Source organism: Saccopteryx leptura, chromosome 4, assembly GCF_036850995.1.
Source record: "Saccopteryx leptura isolate mSacLep1 chromosome 4, mSacLep1_pri_phased_curated, whole genome shotgun sequence".
NCBI lineage: Eukaryota > Metazoa > Chordata > Mammalia > Chiroptera > Emballonuridae > Saccopteryx > Saccopteryx leptura.
The window spans coordinates 197,667,457-197,690,452 of NC_089506.1; the positions used below are offsets into that span (position 1 = coordinate 197,667,457).

Here is a 22,996-nt window from a genome sequence, read left to right on the forward strand (position 1 = left end):
CCCCTCATTGTTATCTCTATGTGCTATAAATGTTCACTGTTAACTAACCTATACCCACCTATGTAAAAAAGTATATGTCTATACCTTTTACTTTTTATCCAATCCCAGAGATTTCCCCACTTTTCTTTCTTCCACTTCCCTAATTATCAGCAGTGGATTTCATAGAACCCCTTACATCTTCCCTTTTGATTCTGATGTATAAAATAATTGGTGAAACAGCCATTTCCAATCCCAATTCATTGAGATTTTGCTTATTGGCAATTGAGGTAAGTTTGGCTCAAATAAACTCATAAAAATTTGTACAGGTTTGAATGTTTCTTATGTTGCACTGTGTAAATTACTCCAAACCCTCAGTTTAATTGATCCAAACAGCACTGTCTTGATTGGTTGGAATGGAGCTACTCTGATTAGTTGGTAAAAATGTAAATGAAGATTTAGTTGCAAAGCCCCAATTAGCTGGAGCGGGTCTGCAGCCCACTGGCTGATTTATGAGCCTAGAAGCTTATTTAAAAGGGTCAGGAGCACAGTGCAGGAGGCAGTGTAGCTTTTCCCATAAATGCAGAGAGCATAAGAGGTCTGTTTCACAATGATTACTACACTCTGTTTACTCTGTTTATAAATTTGAGCCCAATTAGACATCAGGCACATTCATTCTCAGGGTCAACATAACAAAGAACAGGTGCATAGTGAACTCACCTAACATGTTATTAACGTGAATAAATCTGCCTCGTGATTTATTCATACCTGTTTCCATCTAAAGTGCATTTGTGGAAATGCTCCTGTCAGAATTACTATCAAAACTCAGATTATTGGCCCTGGCCGGTTGGCTCAGTGGTAGAGCATCAGCCTGGTGTGCAGGAGTCCCGGGTTCGATTCCCGGCCAGGGCACACAGGAGAAGCGCCCATCTGCTTCTCCACCCCTCCCCCTCTCCTTCCTCTCTGTCTCTCTCTTCCCCTCCCGCAGCCAAGGCTCCATTGGAGCAAAAGATGGCCCGGGCGCTGAGGATGGCTCCTTGGCCTCTGCCCCAGGCGCTAGAGTGGCTCTGGTCACGACAGAGCGATGCCCCCGGAGGGGCAGAGCATCACCCCCTGGTGGGCATGCCGGGTGGATCCCGGTCGGGCGCATGCGGGAGTCTGTCTGACTGCCTGCCTCCTGGTTTCCAGCTTCAGAAAAATACAAAAAAAAAAACACAAAAAACAAAAACCTCAGATTATCATTCTGTGTCAAGGACATCTCAGAATAGAAAAATGAATGTCTACACCTCAGGGCTGCTTCCTCCCCACACAAACTGCCTGGGGCACAATTCATTTAGGAAGATTCTCAGCTGTTCAGGAAACATCCCTAGTCATCATCCCATTATTTAAGGGTCAGCTGGTCTCTCTAAGAGTCACCAGAAAGGGACGAGGCCCAGAGCAGGTCTGCCTTGGTCCGATCTGCAGTGTATGGGTTCTTGACTTCGTGCAGGAAAGATTCCACAACACAAGTACAGGTAATTTTTTTTTAATTGATTTTAGCAAGAGAGGGAGAGTAAGAGAGAAAGAGACAGGAACATGGATCTGTTCCTGTATGTGCCCTGACCGGGACTGAATCAGCAACTTCACTTCGGGACGATGCTCCAACCAACCAAGCTATCCGGCCAGGGCTGAGTCCAGGTGATTATGAGAGAACATTTATTGAAGCTGGGGACAGTGAAATAAAGGAAAGACTTAGGATAGAAAAAGAAACAGGAGAAAAATTAAAAAAAAAGGAAAGAAACAGGAGAGAGCCTAACCAGGGCTGCTTTGGCTCTCTAGAAATTATGGGGTACCAGTAAGCCACGGTGGGGCTGTTGTCAGTTCACTGAGAAGCAAAACTCACAGTGAGAGGAGTATGTTGCCACTGCCCATGTCCCCTGACTGCAGGTCTAGTGGGAAACTGTAGTCTCTTCTGTAGCGGGAATCCTAGGGAGGTCTCAGGAGGATTTCATCAGAATCAGCTTCCCAAGTTTGGTTTTTAGTATACTGAACCAAAACGAGTGCATGGAGAGACCAGGACCATTTTCTGGGTAGCTTTGACTCCCTCTTGAATTTGTTTGGTTCTAATTGGGTACTGATTTGTGTGTGTGTGTGTGTGTGTGTGTGTGTGTGTGTGTGTGTGTGTGTGTGTGTTTTGTTTTGGTTTGGTTGGTTTGGTTTGGTTGCACTTTCAAGTGTCCTTGAGTAGGGAAGATAAGATCTTGAGATTTAATAGCTGGCTATAAATTGCTTGAACTGTTTGGCCTTATTTGTCTAATCATCTGTCTCAGTTTCCCTTTTCCCACTTGTCAAAAATTCTTCTAACATATAAATATACTGCCTCATAAGCACTAAACCAAAACAAACTTAATAAACTATAAAGCTAAAATTACTAGCACTTACCTGCAGCTGATACTATTATCTGTGATGGCTAGTTTTAAGTATCAAGTTGGCTGGATCACGGTGCCCAGATATTGGGTTAACTTTATTCTGGATGTTTCTGTGAAGGTGTCTTTTGGATGAGATTAACATTTAAATCAGTGGATTCTGAGTAAAGCAGATCCAGAATGTGGATGAACCTCATCCAACCAGTTGAAAACCTTGACAGAATAAAGGCTGACCTCCCCTAAGCAAGAAGGAATACTGCCAGCAGATAGCCTTTAGCCTCAAACTGCAACTCTTTCCTGGGTCTCCAGCCTGCTGGTCTACCCCACAACATAATTTTTTTCCCTGGATTCAACAAGCCTGCACAATCACATTAACCAATTCCTTAAATCAACTTCTCTGTAATCTCTATCTACACACACCCATCAACACAAAATCTTGTTGACTTTGTTTCTCTGGAGAACTCTGACCAATACATTATACAACAGAAAACAGAACTTTGCCTTAAAATTTATTTAAAAGTCATACAGTTTATTTGAAGATCAACAATCAGTAATATTAACTAAGTCAACAATAGTCTAAAAAAAGCTGATCAAATTCCAGATGTAGAGACTTACTAGCTCCTCACCAAACAGTTTCATTTAACTTTCCAGAAGAGAAGAGTGGTGAGAGATTCTGCTTTATCCAAAGAAGAGAAAGTAATTCGTTTAAAAAAAAATAGTGCTTGAGACTAAAGGTCAAGATGAAATATTAAAATTATTATCATCTTTGCAGATGTACAAAATTACATCACACTGACACACTCAAGTAGAAATAGATACAGGTAAACTTTGCCTAAAAAATTCATGAAGAATTAAAGAAAGGTATAATTATTGACTATACATTACTGCTGATCTTGAATCATATTGCATTAGTTTTCTCAACCTCTCATAAGAAATAAGAACAATAAATAATAAGTAATATGGCATAATAAGATATATTTGGCCCTAGCCAGGTAGCTCAGTTGGTTGGAGCATCATCCCAATAGGCCAAGGCTGTGGTTCAATCCCCAGTCAGGTCACATACAAGAATCAAACAATGAATGCATAAATAAGTAGAACAGCAAATTAATGTTTCTCTCTCCCTTCTTTTCTAAAATCTATAAACAAAACTTAAAAAAAATTTTTTTATATGTATTTGGTCTTTGTTCTGGCTTTCTGGCATAAAGCTCCTAAAACCTTTAGGATTTTCTGGTTGATAAGAATGTCTTTTGTCATTCATAAGGAGCCACTTTTGAGAATGTCTGAGTTTATGTTAATGAGGTGACTCAGGAAAGGACTCCTAAATAGTCTCAAGATGGGGCTGGTCACCAGAAAGACTAAGTGCTTATAGGATTGGAATTTTCAGCCATACTCACAGACCTTGTGGAAAGGGGAAGAGGGGGCTACAGAGTAAGCTCTATAAAAACTCCTGACCAAGATTTGATGAGTCTCAGGTTAGTGAATAGATCCCCAAGCAAGGAGTGTGGTCCACCCAGTTCAATGAGGACAGAAGTCCCTGGGCTAAGAGCCCTCTCATCCCTCACTCCCTGAACCTCTTCAGCTAGCTGTTCATCCATATCCTCTATAACCCTCATAATAAACGTGAGTACAGCAGGTCCTTGGATAACAGAGTTTCAGTCAATGTCATTTCATTATAATGTTGATGAGAAGGAAAAAAATAACTTGATTCCCAGCTGGGGCCACTGTCCGTGCCGAGCTCACACAGGTGCAAACGTTTGTCCGGGGACTCTAGTTTGTTTCCTCCCCCATTCCAAAGATGTGCACGTTAGGTTAACTGGCGTGTCTGAATTGTCCCCATCTGAATGGGTGAGGGCATGTGAGTGGCCCTGGGATGGAACAGCACCTTGTTTAGGCTGAGTCCCTCCCACCTTGTGCCCTGGGCTGCTGGGAGAGGCTCCAGCCACTCGTGACCCTGAACTTGAATAAGCAAGTTGGGAAACAATTATCTATTTGTTTTTATTAATTTTTCCTAAATGTATGCATAGCTCACATTTATTTCAATGTTTAATAACAGAAGTGTTCTGCATTTTTAGTTAGAAGTTTGGTGATGTTTTTGTGATCAGAAATATGCCATAGGAGCTTAATTCTTGCTTATTTCAATTAGTCTATGGTAAAATTGGTTTCATTACACATTGTATCACTTAAAGTCACAGTTTCCAAGAATCTGTCAACGAAGTTAAATAAGGACTTACTGTAAATGCTCTGCTGAGTTCATCTGTGAGCCTCTCTAACGAATTAATCAAATCTGAGGGAGAGGTTGTGGAAACCTCCCATTTACAGCTGGTCAGTCAGAAGCACAGTGACAACCTGGACTTGCAAATGGCACCTGAAGTGGGGGCAGATTTTTAGGACAGAATCCTTAACCTATGGGGTATGATGCTATCTCCAGATAGTGTCAGAATTAAATCAAATTTGTAGAACACCCACCCAGTCAGTGTCTGCTGAGAACGGGGAAACTGCTTGGGGGTGTTGGAAAAAACAAACAGCAAAAGCACTATAATCTCAAGAAATAGTAACCTGACAGGACAAAATTTTTTTTTTACATAAAAGAATCCCCTAATCTTCAAAACACTAATGTCTGGAGTTTATAAATACGATGTTAGCAGCACAAGAGTGCCTATATCAAAACAACCTTGGTTGGAATTCTTTTTTTTTTTTTAATTTAGTGAGAGGAAGGGATTCAGAGACAGACTCCCACATGCGCCCCATCTGGGATCCACACAGCAAGCCCACTAGGGGGCGATGCTCTGCCCATCTGGGGCTCTTGCTCCATTGCATCAGGAGCCATTATATTTTTTAGTGCCTGAGGCAGAGGTCATGGAGCCACCACCCCTCCCCACCCCCATACCCGGGGCTAACTCACTCTAATCAAGCCATGGCTGGAGGAGGGAAGGAGAAGAGTAAGAAAGAGAGAGAAGCGAGAAGGGGAGGGGTGGAGAAGCAGATGGGCACTTCTCCTGTGTGCCCTGACCAGGAATCCAACTCAGGACATCCACACGCCAGCCAACGCTCTACCACTGAGCCAACCAGCCACGGCCAGAATTCACTTTTATTGCTGCCTATGAAAGGAAAGGAGACTACAAGAGACAAGGATTTACAAGTGTGGTAGAGACACACATATTTACAGAGAGCCTAACAAATAGTTCATCATCTACAGCAGTCTTGGTAAAGCCATCACTTTCTATGTCTATGTAAAGCAGTGGGTCTCAAAGTGTGGCCCCCCAGTTCACCATACCTGGGAATCTGTTAGAAATTCATATTCTTGGGCCCTGGCTGGTTGGCTCAACTGTAGAGCGTCAGCCCAGCATGTGGAAGTCCCAGGTTCGATTCCGGCCAAGGCACACAGGAGAAGCGCCCACCTGCTTCTCCACCCTTCCCCCTCTCCTTCCTCTCTGTCTCTCTCTTCCCCTCCCACAGCCAAGGCTCCATTGGAGCAAAGATGGCCCGGGTGCTGAGGATGGCTCCATGGCCTCCACCTCAGGCGCTAGAATGGCTCCAGTTGCAGCAGAGCAATGCCCCAGATGGGCAGAGCATCGCTCCCTGGTGGGCGTGCCGGGTGGATCCCAATCAGGTGCATGTGGGAATCTGTCTGCCACATCCCGCCACCCCCCAAACCCCACTTCTCACTTCAGAAAAATACAAAAAAGTAAAGGAAAAAAAAAGATGCACATTCTCGGTCCCCACCTCAGACTTACTGAATCATTCTCTGGGGAAGGAAACCAGGAATCTGTGCTTTAACAAGACCTCCACATGATTCTGATGGACACTAAAGCTTGAGAACCAGTAATCTCCAATAAAGTCAAATGCCTTTAAGAATGAGGTATAACTAAATCAGGAAATTCTAGAAACTGAGTGGCAGAGTTTTACTGCATCACAATGGGTCATGCAGAAGAAATTTTTATTAACATTAGCCCTCCTTTTTTATAAGTCATTTATTTAAAAATGCTTCCCCAATACTATCTGACATTATGTAAAAAAGTTCCCATGACCTAACTAACCTTTTCAGCCCATTCATAGGATGCTTTGTGTTCAAAAAGCCAGAATAGAGCAATGATGATACACTCCAGGCAAAAGGAACAGGCTGAGGGACCGTATTATAAATTGCTAAGTTTAAATTAAGTTTTTTAGTTCTTCCATCATATGTGACATAAAACTCTTCTGTAAAAACTAAAAAGAGCAATTGCATATATCTCTACGAAGTTTGCACTTATCTATGTGAAAATCTGCCAAAGGGGACAAAATCCTGCCAAAGAAGCAATTTCTCTACCAATTTAATTCAGTCTATTAGCATTTTCTATATTAAAAAAAATTAAATACCTTTAAACTGCTTGATCATGTTCTGATGGTTTTCAGTGGCTTCCTTTAAGATCATTTCAGGCTGGTCCATCTTCCACCGCCACTCAGTACCCACGGGATTGGTGTGATGCCTAGAAAAAAAAAGACAAAAGTTATTAAAATATTACCTGTAATAAGGTCTCAGCTAATCATCTACTATGAAACTAGGGTTGATTTCCCCCTACATGCTTAGCTGTTTATAGCTGTATTTTCTTACTGTGTTCAAAATGAATTTAAGTCATGACACCCATGAGAGAGGGTAGATAGAGAAAAGAAGTGTCTGGCTGAGACTGAGGTTTATTCATAATGAATAAACATGCACCCCTTTCTCCCAGCCACCCGCTACGAGGCTAACAAGCATCTAATAACAACAAAGAGTAGAATATTGCCAGAATAGTTGCAAGATCACAGTGACAGACCTCGCTGAGAGAAAGCACAAGGGGAAGACCTAACGCTTAGGATGGCTCAGATACTGAGCAAGAAACCTCTGGCACACCCGCCTCCATGCTACACAAGGTAGCCCTAAAGGAATTTTAAGCCAGGAAGGATATGCACAGAAACAACAAATCTTAATTGAAGCCCAGCTCTTAACTATATGAACTCAAACTCCAACAAGAAAGGCCTAGCAGAAAGATAAAATGTGTCAATTTGAAAACAATGGCCCTGGCCGGTTGGCTCAGTAGTAGAGCGTCGGCCTGGCGTACGGAAGTCCCGGGTTCAATTCCCAGCCAGGGCACACAGGAGAGGCGCCCATCTGCTTCTCCACCCCTCCCCCTCTCCTTCCTCTCTGTCTCTCTCTTCCCCTCCCGCAGCCAAGGCTCCATTGGAGCAAAAGATGGCCCGGGCGCTGGGGATGGCTCCTTGGCCTCTGCCCCAGGCGCTAGAGTGGCTCTGGTCGCGAAAGAGGGACGCCCCGGATGGGCAGAGCATCGCCCCCTGGTGGGCGTGCCGGGTGGATCCCGGTCAGGTGCATGCGGGAGTCTGTTTGACTGCCTCCCCATTTCCAGCTTCAGAAAAATACAAAAAAAAAAAAAAAAAGAAAAAGAAAAAAGAAAACATTTACTTCAGTTTCTAATGTACTAAACAAAATGTCCCACTTTAAACAAAAAATAAGGCATACAAAAAAAGCAAGAAAAACAATAAATTTCCAATAGAAAGCAATTAACAAATCCAAACTCTCTCAACATAAGTGTTAGAGCTATCTAACAGAAAATTTTTAAAAACCATGCTTAATAAGTTAAAAGCCCTATTAGAAAAGGTGAGCAACATGCAGGAACAGATGAGTCAATTCAGCAGACATGGAAATTATAACATATGATCAAATAGAAATGCTAACTAGGAAAAAACAAGCCTGCAGCAGGTTCAACAGTAGGAGAAGCGCCCACTTGCTTCTCCACCCTTCCCCCTCTCTGCTCTCTCTCTCTCTCTCTCTCTCTCTCTCTCTTCCCCTCCTGCAGCCAAGGCTCCATTGGAGCAAAGTTGGCCCCGGGTGCTGAAGACGGCTCCATAGCCTCTGCCTCAAGCACTAGAATGGCTCCGGTTGCAACGGAGCAACATCAGATGGGCAGAGCATCGCCCCCTAGTGGGCTTGCCGAATGGATCCCGGTCAGGCAAATGCAGGAGTCTATCTCTGCCTCCCTGCTTCTCACTTCAGAAAAATACAAAAAAAAACAGCTAAGGAAAGAATAAAACAATTTGAAAAGACCAATAGAAATAAGCCATCTAAAACAGAAAGACCAGTTCTGGCCAGGTCGTGAATTCGATCCCTGCTCAGGACACATCTGAGAAGCAATAGATGAGTGTGCAACTAAGTGGAACAGCAAGTTGGTGCTTCTCTCCCTCTCCCTCTCTCTCTCTTGCTCTCTCTCTCTCTCCTCCTCCTCCCCCCAAAAAATTAATGGGAGGGGAGGGAGCACACAGACAAAGACCAAAAACAATGTTTTAAGTAAAATAAAGGACACAGCATCCAAAAGCTCAGGGACAATATCAAAGGCCAAAATACACATAAGTGGAACTCCAAAAGAAAAAGTAAACAAAACAGAAGCTATAGAATAATTATAGTCAACAATTTCCCAAAGTTAATGAGAAACAACCAGAGATCCAAGAAGCTCACAACAACCAAGATATTTTTTAAAAAGCCTAAAAATATCATATCTAACTTGATGAAAACAAAAGAAAATGAGAAAATCTTTAAGTTAGAGAAAAAAAATAAACACATTATATAAGAACAAAAATAACAATTACATCTGACATCTCATCAGAAAACAAGCCAGATAAGACCATAATGACACCTTGGAAAAATGCTTAAAGGAAATAAACACTGTGTAAAGCCCAAATTCTATACCCAGTGAAAATATCTTTCAAAAAGGGAAAAATAAAGACTTTTGCAGAAAATCAGCAAACCTACATTAGAAGATACGTTAAAGGGAACTGCTGAACAAACAAACAAAAAAAAACGTGATACTAAGTAAAAACTTGACTCTATACAAAGAAATAGTGAGTGCTGGAAAAGGAAAATATAAGAAAATAAAATTTATTTTTCATTGCTCTCAAATTGACACAGTTAAAAGAGTACTGATGTACTGTGTTTACTACTTATGTAAAAGTAAAACATACCAACAATAGTCAAAGGATGGTAGAGAGGAACAAGAAATATATAAATTCTTTTGTAAAGTCCTTATACGATATATAAAATGAAAATGACATATATTTGAAAGTAAACTCTGATTAAATAAAGGTGTAGATCATAAAACCAAGGGGAACCTTTAAAAAATTAAATATATACAAATAGTCAAGAATGAACATAAAATGAAATCATTAAAAATGCTCAATTAACATGAAAGAAGGCAGAAAAAAATTTTAAATGAACACAAAGTACAAATAGAAAACAAGATTCTAATTAAACCACAGCAATAATCACTTCCAACAGAAATGATTTAAACACACCAATTAAAGGATAGAGATTATCAGATGAGTTCAAAACACAAGACCCATGTATCATATATAAGGTTAGCATTACTCTAATACAAAAAAAAACAAAGATATCCTTAAATATAAAAACTAATGTCCTCTCATGAACATAGACACAGAAACCTTAAAAAAAATAAAATACACACACAAAAAAACTAGCAAATTGAATCCAACAACATATAAAATGAAAAGATATCACAACCAAGTAGCTTATCCCACAAATACAACATTGGCTCAACATCTAAAAATCAATCACTATATTTTACCATATTAACAGAATAAATTTTTACTACACTTGATCTTAGCCAAAAGGCCGAGAAGCGATTAACAGAATAAATTTTTAAAACCCATATGATATCTAAATAGCCGCCAAATTATCTAACAAAACTTAACATCTACTCAGGACAAAAACTCCAAATAACCTAGCAATAAAAGGAAATTTCCTTAACCTCACGAAGGAGGTCAAAAATAAAAAGAAAACCCTATAGCTAACATCAAACTTAATGATTTAAGAATGAATGCTTTTGCCTGACCAGGCAGTAAGTAATGCAGTGGATAGAGCACCCAACTGGGACATGGAAGACCCAGTTTGAAACCCCGAGCTTAAGCACAGGCTCATCCGGCTTGAGCGCAGGCTCGCCAGCTTCAGCATTGACCCCATGGTCAGTGGTTTGAGCCCAAAGGTTCCTGGCTTGAGTAAGAGGTCACTTGCTCTGCTGTAGACCCCCCATCCGGGTCAAGGCACATATGAGAAAGCAATCAATGAACAATAAGTTGCCACAACGAAAAACTGATGCTTCTCATCTCTCTCCCTTCCTGTCTGTCTGTCCCTAGCTGTCCCTCTATCTGACTCTCTCTCTGTCTCTGTAAAAAGAAAAAAAAAGAATGCTTTCTTCTTACTGTCAGAAACATGAGGCCCTGGCCGGTTGGCTCAGTGGTAGGGTGTCGGCCTGGCGTGCAGAAGTCCCGGGTTCGATTCCCGGCCAGGGAACACAGGAGAAGCGCCCATCTGCTTCTCCACCCCTCCCCCTCTCCTTCCTCTCTGTCTCTCTCTTCCCCTCCCGCAGCGAGGCTCCATTGGAGCAAAGATGGCCCGGGCACTGGGGATGGCTCCTTGGCCTCTGCCCCAGGCGCTAGAGTGGCTCTGGTTGCAACAGAGCGACGGAGGGGCAGAGCATCGCCCCCTGGTGAGCAGAGCATCCCCCCCTAGTGGGCGTGCCAGGTGGATCCCGGTCGGGCGCATGCGGGAGTCTGTCTGACTGTCTATCCCCGTTTCCAGCTTCAGAAAAATACCAAAAAAAAAAAAAAAAGAAACATGAGAAAACTATCCTTTCTCACCTAGTCTATATAGCATGTTTAAGTCCTAGCAAATGAAATAGGCTAGAAAAAGGAAGAAAAAAGTAAAACTCTCTTCACAAATGAGATAATTATCTACATAGAAAATTCAAAAGAATCTACAAAAAATATACTAGAACTAGTAAGTGAGCCTAATAAGCACACAAGATACATGATCAATATACAAAACCAATCTGTTCCTGTACACGCCCTGACTGGGGATTGAACCCATACCCCCCATACTTCAGGACGATGCTCTCACCAGTTGAGCTATCTGGCCAGGACACAAGGAATTTATACAAACCAAATGGAGGAACCTTCTACAAAATACTTGACCAATGTATTTTAAAAGTATCAAGGACTTAAAAGAAAAACTAAGGCACTGTCATAAACAGACTAAGAACAGAAAAATTAAATGCTATTTGGGATATTGGACTGGGTCCTAGAACAAAAACTGACAGTAATGAAAAACTGGCAAAATCTAAATAGTCTTCAGTTTAATTAACAGTATTGCATCAATGTTAATTTTTGGTTTTGATAATTATTCTATGGTAATATAAGATGTTAATATTAAGGGAAGATAAATGAAGAGTACATTGGAAGTCCTTATGTAAGATGTTAATATTAAGGGAAGATAAATGAAGAGTACATTGGATTCACCTTTGTAATTTATTGTTGTTGTTGTTTTTATTTATTTACTGGTTTTAGTGAGAGAGGGAGGGAGAGAGAGGGAGACAGGAACGTTGATCTGTTCCTGTATGTGCCCCCTCCAGGAATCATCCGGCAACCTCTGCACTTCAGAATGATGAATGCTCTAAGTCTAACCAACCACGCTATACAGCCAGGGCTGCCGTTTGTCAGATAAGAAAACTTTTTCTTTCTTCAAAATACTAAACATTGATGGAAACACAGGAAATAAGAATTTGTATTCACATGCAGAAGTATAAATTGATATAATTTATCTCACATATATAATAATACAAACAACACTTTGTATATAAAACATTAACTACCCAGCCAGCTATAATAGTAATTAAAAATATATTTGCAAAAAATAAGCCCATCTTGGTCAAGACCATTGTTGTTTTTCAATGCTGGACTCAGTATTTTAATATGTTGTTCAGGATTTTATATTCATGTGCAGGAGTGAAAGTGCACCACAACTTTTGTTTCTCATGCTGTTCTCTGGATTGGTATGAAGGTTATACTCGTGTCTTTAAATGAGTTGTAAAGTGTTCTCTACTCCTTTGCTATCTGGAGAATTCCTTTTCCTTGAATGTTCACTAGAACTTACTTATAGAACCATCTAGGCCTATTTCTTTCTGATATGATTTGTAACTACTAATTCAATACTGTAGTGGTTATAGGACTACTCGGGATGACAATCTTCTTGTATTTTTTTTGTCATTTTATTTTTTTCCATTTTATTGAATTTATTGGGGCAACATTGGTTAATAAAATTATACAGGTGTCAGGTATACAATTATATAATAGATGGTATTGTGTTCACCACCCCAAGTCAAGTCCCCTTCCATCACCATTTATCACCCCTTTACTCTCTTCTGCATCCCCCCACAAATTCACAAAGAATTTGACTATTTTTCCAAAGTTTTAAATATTCATTAATATTCTATTTTGTCCTTAATGTAGTTATATATTTATATATATTCTCTTTCATTATTTTTCCCTCTCTCTTTGATCTGACAAATATAATTTTAAATAAAACCTCTACCAATTTTAATTATATTTGATTGATTGTATTTCCACACATATATATGTAGTATCAGTTATTTAACTCAGGAGACTTAGTTTGTTTCCTATTTACCTCCTACCAGAGCCAAAGAGCACATAAAGTTTCAGTTGTGCAAGATTATCAAGTTTTAGAGATCTACTGTACAACACATAATGAACAATACTGTATTGTACACTTAAAAAAATTTGCTAAGAGGGTAGGCCTGATGTTAATGTTCTTACCACAATAACAATAATAAAACATTCCTTTGGATCAAAATTATATTGTGACCCTCCTAAATATAGTGACTGAGAAAATTTTTGTGGAAGATATGCATCTTAGTAACCACTTTAAAAACAAAAGACCCTTTAAACATATTTCTCTCCTGCTTTCCAAACAATAATTTAATTTAGCAGATTAGAAATCTGGTTCCAAATCTTTATGCACTTCGATAAAAGGGTCTCTATAGAGTAGGGACAAAAAAAGAAAGACACACAACATTGTAAAGTATCCTGCCATTCATGTGTGTATATACAAAGCACAGAAATATACCTTCCACATATATTTGTATACAGACACCTAGACTGGTTTGCATATGTGTAGAAAATCGCTTAAAACCTAACGGACAGCGGACAAGAATGTAAGGAAGCCAATTTTCATGGTATAACTGTTTGTATACAGTATTTTGAATTTTTCACTATATTCACGGGTGATCTTTCAAAATACATTAAAATATACTTTAAAAACTTGTGCTTACTACTCAAGACAAGTAAAAGAGCTTTATTGAGATAATTCACATACTATAAAATTCCATTTAAAGTGCACAATTCTGTGGCTTTCACTATATTCATAAAGTTGTACATCCATCACCATTACCAATTTTAGATCATTTTATCATCCCACAAAGAAGCACTTCTCCCCTTAGCTATCACCTTCAATCCACATGTCCACCCCAGCTCTGAGAACCACTGATCTGCTTTCTGTCTCCACAGGTTTTGCCTATTCTCGGTTTCTAACAGAATACAATCATACAATGTGTAGTCTTCTGTGACTGGCTTCTTTTACTTAGCATCATGTTTCCAAGGGTCATCTATGTGTAGCAAATGTCAGTACTTCATTCCTTTTTATTGCCAAATAATATGCCATTGAATATACATATATATATATATATATACACACACACACACACACACACACACACATTCTGTATATCCATTCATCAGTTGATAAACATTTGTTTTATTTCCAGTTTTCATATATTACTAATATCTTTTCATGTGTTTATTGGGCATCTGTATACTTTCTTTGGAGAACTGTCTAGTCAGATTCTTTACCTTCTTTTTTTTTTGACGTTCTTTTTTTTTTTTTTTTTGTATTTTTCTGAAGTTGGAAACGGGGAGGCAGTCAGACAGACTCCCGCATGCGCCCGACCGGGATCCACCCAGCATGCCCACCAGGGGGCAATGCTCTGCCCATCTGGGGCATTGCTCTGTTGCGACCAGAGCCATTCTAGCGCCCGGAGCTAGAGGCCATGGAGCCATCCTCAGCGCCCGGGCCAACTTTGCTCCAATGGAGCCTTGGCTGTGGGAGGGGAAGAGAGAGACCGAGAAGGAGGAGAGGGGGAGGGGTGGAGAAGCAGATGGGCGCTTCTCCTGTGTGCCCTGGCCGGGAATCGAACCCGGGACTCCTGCATGCCAAGCCGACGCTCTACCACTGAGCCAACCGGCCAGGGCCACTACCTTCTTTTTTTTAATTAAGTGAGAGGAGAGGAGGCAGGAAGGCAGAGACAGACTCCCACATGCACCTGGACTGGGATCCACCTGGCAAACCTACCAGGGGGCGATGCTCTGCCCACCTGAGGCTGTTCCTCTGCTGCTCTGAACAGAGCTATTTCAGCACCTGAAGCAAGGCCATGGAGCCATCCTCAGCGCCTGAGGCCAAATTGCTGGAACCATTTGAGCCATGATTGTAGGAGGGGAAGACAGAGCCAAAGAGAGAGAAGGGGGTAGGGAAGCAGATGGTCACTGGTCACTCCTCCTGTGTGCCCTGATCAGGAATCAAACCCAGGACATCCACACGCTGGCCCATGCTCTACCGCTGAGCCAACCGGCCAAAGGCCCTTTACCTACTTTTGTAATCAGGTTATTTGTTCAAGACAAAACTCTTAATGTGAAACTTCAAAGTACAAAATTTTCACTTAAATAAAAAGAAATAGGAAACATATAGCCTGACCCGTGGTGGTGCGTGGATAAAGCACCAACCTGGCTGGAATGCTGAGGTTGATGGTTCGAAACTCTGGACTCGCCTGGTCAAGGCACATATGAGAAGCAACTACTATGGCTTGATGCTTCCCTCTCCCTACTCCCCGTTGTCTCTCTCTCTCTCTCTCTCTCTCTCTCTCTCTCTTTCTCTCTCCTCTCTCAAAAATCAACAAATAAAATCTTTAAAAAAAAAAAGCCAGAAACATACAATAGTAAAATTTGGAATATCTATAAATATAACACTTAATAACTTTTTCCAAGAATTAGTAAGAAATATTTTTTATATCTGTAACAGTCTACTACCCATATTAGCAAAATGAACTAAGAACTTCATTTTGGAAAACTCACATTTGTACATACTATTATAGTTTAAGAACACATTCATATGTATAAATTCAATAAAGTAATTAATAGTCTCACAATAACCCTGCAAGAAAGGTATTATTGGCCCTGGCCAGTTGGCTCAGTGGTAGAGCACTGGCCCAGTGTGTGGATGTCCCAGGTTCAATTCCCAGTCAAGGCACACAGGAGAAACGCCCATTTGCTTCTCCACCCTTCCCCCTCTCCTTTCTGTCTGTCTCTCTCCTCCCCTCCCGCAGTCAAGCCTCCATTGGAGCAAAGCTGGCCCAGGCACTGAGAATGGCTCCATGACCTCCACCTCAGGCTCTAGAATGGCTCCGGTTGTAGTGGAGCAACGCCCTAGATGGGCAGAGCATCGCCCCCTAGTAGGCAAGCCAAGTGGATCCCGGTTGGGCGCATGCGGGAATCTGTCTGACTGCCTCCCCACTTCTAACTTTGGAAAAATACAAAAAAAAAAGGTATTATTGTTTTATTTTATAGTTAGGAAACTGAGGCTCAGAGGATATTTTAAGAACCTGCTAAAATGGAAAAAAAAGAACTTTTACATAAGATTTTTTTATTTACTCATTTTAGAGAGGGGGGAGAGAGAGAGAGAAAGAAAGAGAGAGAAGGGGGGAGGAGCAGGAAGCATCACCTCCCATATGTGCTTTGACTAGGCAAGCCCAGGGTTTCACACTGGCAACCACAGCGTTTCCAGGTCGATGCTTTATCTACTGTGCCACCACGGCTCAGGCTACATAATTTTTACTTGGCCTTTTCTGATATCCACATTATATTATTCATTATTGAAACAGAGAATGAATTCTAATTTTAAAAGTTAGTATATTAGCATTTCTTTGCCAGAAGCCATGTAAATAAAATATTACATCTGCATTTACTTATATCTTTCTAAATCTCACTAATGAATCTGTTAAGCATATTGTTTGCTTTTTTTAAAAAAAAAACGGTACATTTATTGCTTGAGAAACTAAAGGACTGCATTATTGGCTCTACACGGGTAATATGGGTAAGGGGTAATTCCCACTAACTCCTGGTATTTGCTTTGAATCTTGACCTTCAGTAAAATAACTACTTATGTCCACAATCTTAGAAAGAGATATAAAAATTGATTTTTTTAATTTGTTATTTTTTATAGGTGAATACTTTATCATCTTAGAGTAGGGGGAGAACTTGTTAGTATGAAACCAGGGAAGATCATACAGGGGTGGAGGAATATGTAACAACATATATCACAGAGTTAAAATTTTGACATTCAAGAACCACAATCTAAGTCTTGAGCTTTGTATTAGTTCCTCCAGTTGGTGTAGGTAAAAAAACTGTACACTTGGAGTCAGAAGTTCCTGATTTCATGTCATCACAAGAAAGGTATCAGGCTAGAGCAGGTCTGCCTCGGGCCAGCCGGTAGTGTGTGCTTTCTTGACTCTGTGCAGAAAAGATTTCACAACACAAGCCCAGGTGGTTTTGAGAATACATTTATTAAAGCTGGGACAGTGAAACAAAGAAAGGGGTTAGAGTTGAAATAGCAAGAGGAGAGAGCCCAGGCGGGGCTGCTGTGGCTCTCTAGAAATGTTATAGGAAAAAAGTGGTCCTGGCAAGGCTGCTGTCAGCTCACTAAACAGTCGGAGGAAAAGGGGCACTGGAAACAGGCTCAGGGGGTGAGCCTGGGGTGAGCTGCTGCCGCCTACTGTCCCCCCTCTTGTGGGGACTCTTAGAGTTTAGAAGAGAAAAGTAAAAATGTACACCCAAGAGGGAAGAAAGGTGTGGGCATGCTCCACAGAGAGCCTGAAATTTGATTTTTTTTTTAATTATAAGAAATTATAAGATCATAAAATGTGAAATACTGAGAACTAGGACACAATGCACTTGATATTTCTCCTAAAGCTAAGCTTTATGTGACTCAAAAATTTCAGTCCACAAAATCATATGTCTTTTGTTTGCAAGTGCTCACCTTATAATATAAATATTTTTAAAAGTCTCTAAGCACAGACCCTATCACTAAATAGAAGACTTGATGTATCATTTCATTTCAATGTGCCAGGTTCCAGCAATCTCCTTTACTAAAAAAGTACCTTTGGACTACCATACATATTTCTCAAACACAGCACAACTGTCACTTTGGATGGGAAAATTAGTTATTATGGAAAGTTGTCCCGTGTATTATAAGATGTTTGAGAGCATCCCTGACCTCTACCCACAGGACAGTAGCACCTCCTTCAGTTTTAAGGATCAAAAATGTCTCCAGACTTTGTAAAATGTACCATTTCCCCATGGGGTGAAAAATAGCAATTTTGCCCTAGCTGATTTAGCAGAATGTCCAAAGAAATATTTTTCAGCATTTTCACTATATCCCTGGATAACTAGAAAAGGGAATATATGCAAAGAACTTAATATGGGATAATGGTATTATAACTATATTCTTTTTTTAAATATCTTGTTTTTTTTAATATATTTATCTGTCAACTGAAGTACGTACAGGATAAAACACTACGATGGCTGGGATTTGCCTCAAAATAGTAAGCAGTAGGGTAGGTGAAAGAAACATGATTGGCCATATGTTAAATGTACACAGAAGTTCATTATGCTATTCATCCTAGTTGTGTTAAAAAAAAACTTAATAAAGTTTAAAACAAGAACCTAACTTAGATCTCAATAGAAAAATAACAACCTGGTGACTGTATCATAAGATCACAAGATTACAGTTGAGGCAAACAACATTCTGAATAAATTCCTGGGAGTAAAAGCTGGGAGACAGATTATTTGGTGAATCAGAGCACTGAAAATTGCTCACACTTACCAGGGAATTTAGAAAGCTTTAAACATGCTCAGGACAAGATACAATTTAAAAAGACCTGAGAAGACCCTAAACTTTTACCTACAACTGATTTTTAGGTTCAGCACATGCAGGAAGCAAAAGCTAAGGCAGAGTTGTAAACAGCCTGAAGGAATCCCCCCAACACAGAGTATAAAGACTCTTTTATTCTCTGAGTTCATGTGCTCAAGAAAATGTCTATCAACACATTTGCTAACTACTAAGAAACATATTTCACAGATAATACACAACAAAGAATAGAGTCTGTACAAAAATCATTTGGAAAACTCACTAAGCAAACAACCAAAATCCAAAGCAATCAACATAAACAAACCCTGAAAACTGGGAAAAATCTTATTTCTAGAGGTAACACCTAATATTCAAAATGTGAAGTTCTCAATAAAATATTACAAAGTATACAAAGAAATAAGACAAAGTATGGCCCACTTCCAGGAGAGATTAACAAAAACTCTCTCTGAGGAAACTCAAACTTACTAGGAAAAGACTTTAAATCAATTGCCCTAAATATGCTCAAAGAGATAAAGGAAACCATGGTTAAAAAGCTGAAGGAAACCAGAAGAACAATGTCTCACATTGAACACAGAATATCAATTAAGAGATACAAATGATAAAAGGAACCAGAAAAAAAAACATTAGAATTAAAAAGTATTAATAACAAATAAAAATTTCAGTAGAGGGCTTCAATATCAGATTTGAGTAGACTTTGAGAAAAAAGATTCAGTAAACCTGAAGATACATTAATCATCCAGGCTGAGTAGAAAAGTGTGCAGAAAAGTGAACAGAGCCTTAGAGACATATGGGGCCTAAGAATACCAACGTATGTATAATGGAGGTCCCAGAAGGAAAGAAAGGGACAGAAAAATTATTTGAAGAAATAATGATGAAAACTTTTTTAATTTCTTTGTATTTTTCTGAAGCTGGAAACAGGGAGAGACAGTCAGACAGACTCCTGCATGCGCCCAACCGGGATCCACCTGGCACACCCACCAGGAAGCGATGCTCTGCCCACCAGGGGGCGATGTTCTGCCCCTCCGGGGGCAGGGGGAGGTGGGGGTGGGGAGTCGCTCTGTTGCAACCAGAGCCACTCTAGCGCCTGGGGCAGAGGCCAAGGAGCCATCCCCAGCACCCGGGCCATCTCCACTCCAACGGAGCCTCGCTGCGGGAGGGGAAGAGAGAGACAGAAAGGAAGGAGAGGGGGAGGGGTGGAGAAGCAGATGGGTGCTTCTCCTGTGTGCCCTGGCCGGGAATCGAACCCTGGACTTCTGCACACCAGGCCGATGCTCTACCACTGAGCCAACCAGCTAGGGCCAATGATGAAAACTTTTAAAATTTGATAAAAGACATGAATTTAGATATCCAAAAACCTCAATAAACTGCAAGTAGGATAAATTCAAAGATGTCCACACCAAGACACATTATAATCAAACTGTTGTTGAAAGACAAAGAAAGAATATTGAAAGAAGCAAGAGAAGACACCCATCACATCAAAGTAATCCTCAATAAAATGAACAATTTCTTATTGTGGAGACACTGGTTAACATAATTATACAGGTCTCAGGTGCCCAGTTCTACAACAAGTTTCTGTACACAATACTGTGTGTTCACCCCTCCCAAGTCAAGTCTTCGTCCATCACCATTTATCCCCCCTATACTCTTCCTCCATCTTCCCCTCACCCTAGCAGTGACCATAATATTGCCCATGTCCATGAGGTTTTTTTGTCTTTTTTTTTTTTTTGTATTTTTCTGAAGCTGGAAACGGGGAGAGACAGTCAGACAGACTCCCACATGCGCCCGACCGGGATCCACCTGGCACGCCCACCAGGGGCAACACTCTGCCCACCAGGGGGCGATGCTCTGCCCCTCCGGGGTGTCGCTCTGCCGCGACCAGAGCCACTCTAGCACCTGGGGCAGAGGCCAAGGAGCCATCCCCAGCGCCCGGGCCAACTTTGCTCCAATGGAGCCTTGGCTGCGGGAGGGGAAGAGAGAGACAGAGAGGAAGGAGGGGGGGGGTGGAGAAACAAATGGGCGCTTCTCCTATGTGCCCTGGCCGGGAATCGAACCCGGGTCCCCCGCACGCCAGGCCGATGCTCTACCACTGAGCCAACCGGCCAGGGCCTTGTCATTTTTTTTTTTTTTGCTCTATCCCTTCACCTCCCTCAGCCACCCATCCACCCTCTACAGCTGTCAGCCTGATGAGATACTCAAAATGCTAAAAGAAAAAATATGTCCACCAAGAATTTTATACTCATAAAAACTATTCTTCAAAACTAAAGACAATATTAAGACATCCCAGATAAACAGAAGCTGACGGAGTTCATCACTAGAGACCTGCCTATAGGAAATGCAAAAGGCAAAAATGAAATAACACTAGACAGACTCAAACCATACAAAAATGTTAAAAAACTACAACTATATAGGTCATATATAAAATTCAGTAGTATTGCATTTTGAATTCTAACTCCGCTTTTTTATTCCTATATAATTCAAAGGAACAAAACAGCAATCATAAACCTATGTTAGTGGGCACACAATGTATAAACTTGTAATTTGTGACAACAACAACATAAAGGGAAATGGAGTTTTGAATAAGCAAAGAGTTTTAATTCTATTGAACCTGAGGAGCCACTGCGCCACTTCAGCCACAGGTGTTGTAAAGTACCAAAAGCTGCAGAATTAATATTAATATTTTAAGAGGCTTGAAGAACATTTTATTAATTTGGGTTAAGGTGTGCAGAGAAATTTTGTGAATAATCTCTGTACTGTGTGATTGGCCTAAAACCAGGATGGCCCTTGGCATTGTATTATTGTAAATGCAAAGGGAAGGAAAACATGGATTCCCAGACATTCTACCACACCTGTGGGGAAAGGGGTGAATGGCTAGCCAGGTGCAGGAAGAGAAAAGCCAAAATAAACCTTTTCTTATAGCAATGAGCCATTTGCGGGCATTTTTCCCCTCGGAAACTACCTGTCCTATGTAAATGCATGTGGTTAATACCTCTGACTCTGGACAGAGAGATGGCGGATAAACACTAGAAAATATAGGAATGCCTTTTAATATGTAAAGAGACATCTTTCTACCATTGTGTTGACTTGTAAATTTGTTTTCTCGAAAATGATGTATGGCTTACAAATTGAACATGGTCCTATCATGTTAAAGGACATACGACTATAACCAATAGTGGTAAAAGGCACCTAATTGCAATTTTTGCTTCTGTACTTCCCACTTGCAAAACTATAAAAACTAGGTAGAACAAAGGGCCGGCACGCTCTCCCTCAGATTTCTGTCGGAGTTGCCGCCGCTTGGCCAAGCGGCGTGTGGAATAAAAATAAAGCTCTGGTGTGGAATCGACGGATTTTGTTCATGTCTTCAATGTTTCAAGTCCCTCCGGATTAGGCTTAACAGAACCAAAGTTGCTATTAGTTCAACATAGAGCCAATCCTCGTTATCTTCTGATTCCGTATTTGCTAAATTATCTACATGCTAAAATTTATTTCTAACACCAAAATCAATATTTGAGGCATATTGTGATCAATCATCCATGGCCATGCAGAGAGAAGCAAACTTTTTGAGTCACCTGGTACACATATACCCAGATAAAGTCAAAGGCAGTGCTCTTTCTGCCTTCTTATTTAAACTCTCATACTATAAGCAAGTTTTCTTTAGGCAGTCAATATAATGTTCCAGTTTTTGCATTTCTGTACTTTTGTTGGTATTTTTGTTGTTTAAAGTAGCTCCCAAGCACAGTGACAAAGTGCTATATAGTGTTCCTAAGTGCAAGAAAGTTGTGATGTGCCTTTATGGGGGTAATATGCGTATTAAATAAGCTTCATTCCGGCATAAGTTTGATATTAATGAATCAACAACACATTAAATATGTTGTCTCTAAACAGAATCACACATGAAACAAGATTATGTATTGGTAAGATGATGAAAATGTTGTGACAAGAGAATTATAGGAAATTAATCCTTTATCTCCCTTAAAGGTTCATTATTTCATAATATAGCATTCATATATTTTTACAGAACATTAACTACCACAAATAAAGAGAACTGACTGTAGATTGTTGTAAGTTTAATAGGTTAGCTGTAATTCTCAAAGTAATAACCAAGAAAATAAAAACTGTACAGAAAAGCAACAGAATGGAGTAAATGGTATACAACAAAATATCAAACACAAAAGAGAGCAGTAATAAAGAAAGTGAGCAACAAAAAAGATATAAAACATATAAAAAGTAAATGGTAAAATTAAATGAATTAAATTCTCCAGTGAAAAGTCACAGATTGACATTTAAAAAACAAAAGATCGAACAGTATTCCATCTACAAGAGATTCACTTTAGATCCAAAGACACAAACAGACTGAAGGTAGAAAGGAAGAAAATAATCCTTGGTACATATAGTAACCAAAAGAAAGCCAACATAGCTGCACTGCATCACACAAAATAAAGTTTAAGTCAAAAATTGTTACAAGAGACCCTGGCAGGTTGGCTCAGTAGTAGAGCATCAGCCTGGTGTGTGGAAGTCCTGGGTTTGATTCCCAGTCAGGGCACACAGGAGAAGCGCCCATTTGCTTCTCCATCCCTCCCACTTTCACTTCTCTCTCTTTCTCTCCCCCCCCCCCCTCCTGCAGCCATGGCTCAATTGGACAAGCTGGCCCTGGGCACTGAAGATGGCTCCGTGGCCTCTGCCTCAGGCACTAAAGAAGAGCTCAGTTGCTGAGCAACAGAGCATCACCCACTAGGGGGCTTGTTGA

At 40.5% G+C, this 22,996-nt stretch overlaps 1 protein-coding gene and 1 pseudogene across 3 annotated transcripts in view; both read right to left on the minus strand.

Annotated features, from left to right (window-relative positions):
- The window catches only part of LOC136403579 (S-adenosyl-L-methionine-dependent tRNA 4-demethylwyosine synthase TYW1), a 204,900-nt gene that overhangs the window by 90,139 nt on the left and 91,765 nt on the right, over positions 1–22,996 (minus strand). For all 3 annotated transcript variants that reach the window (XM_066382466.1, XM_066382465.1, XM_066382467.1), the window contains exon 11: positions 6,738–6,847. In XM_066382466.1, the coding sequence (XP_066238563.1) occupies positions 6,738–6,847 (110 nt within the window). The remainder of the gene's footprint in view (positions 1–6,737; positions 6,848–22,996) is intronic.
- On the minus strand, positions 9,954–10,050 carry LOC136404547 (U2 spliceosomal RNA; annotated as a pseudogene).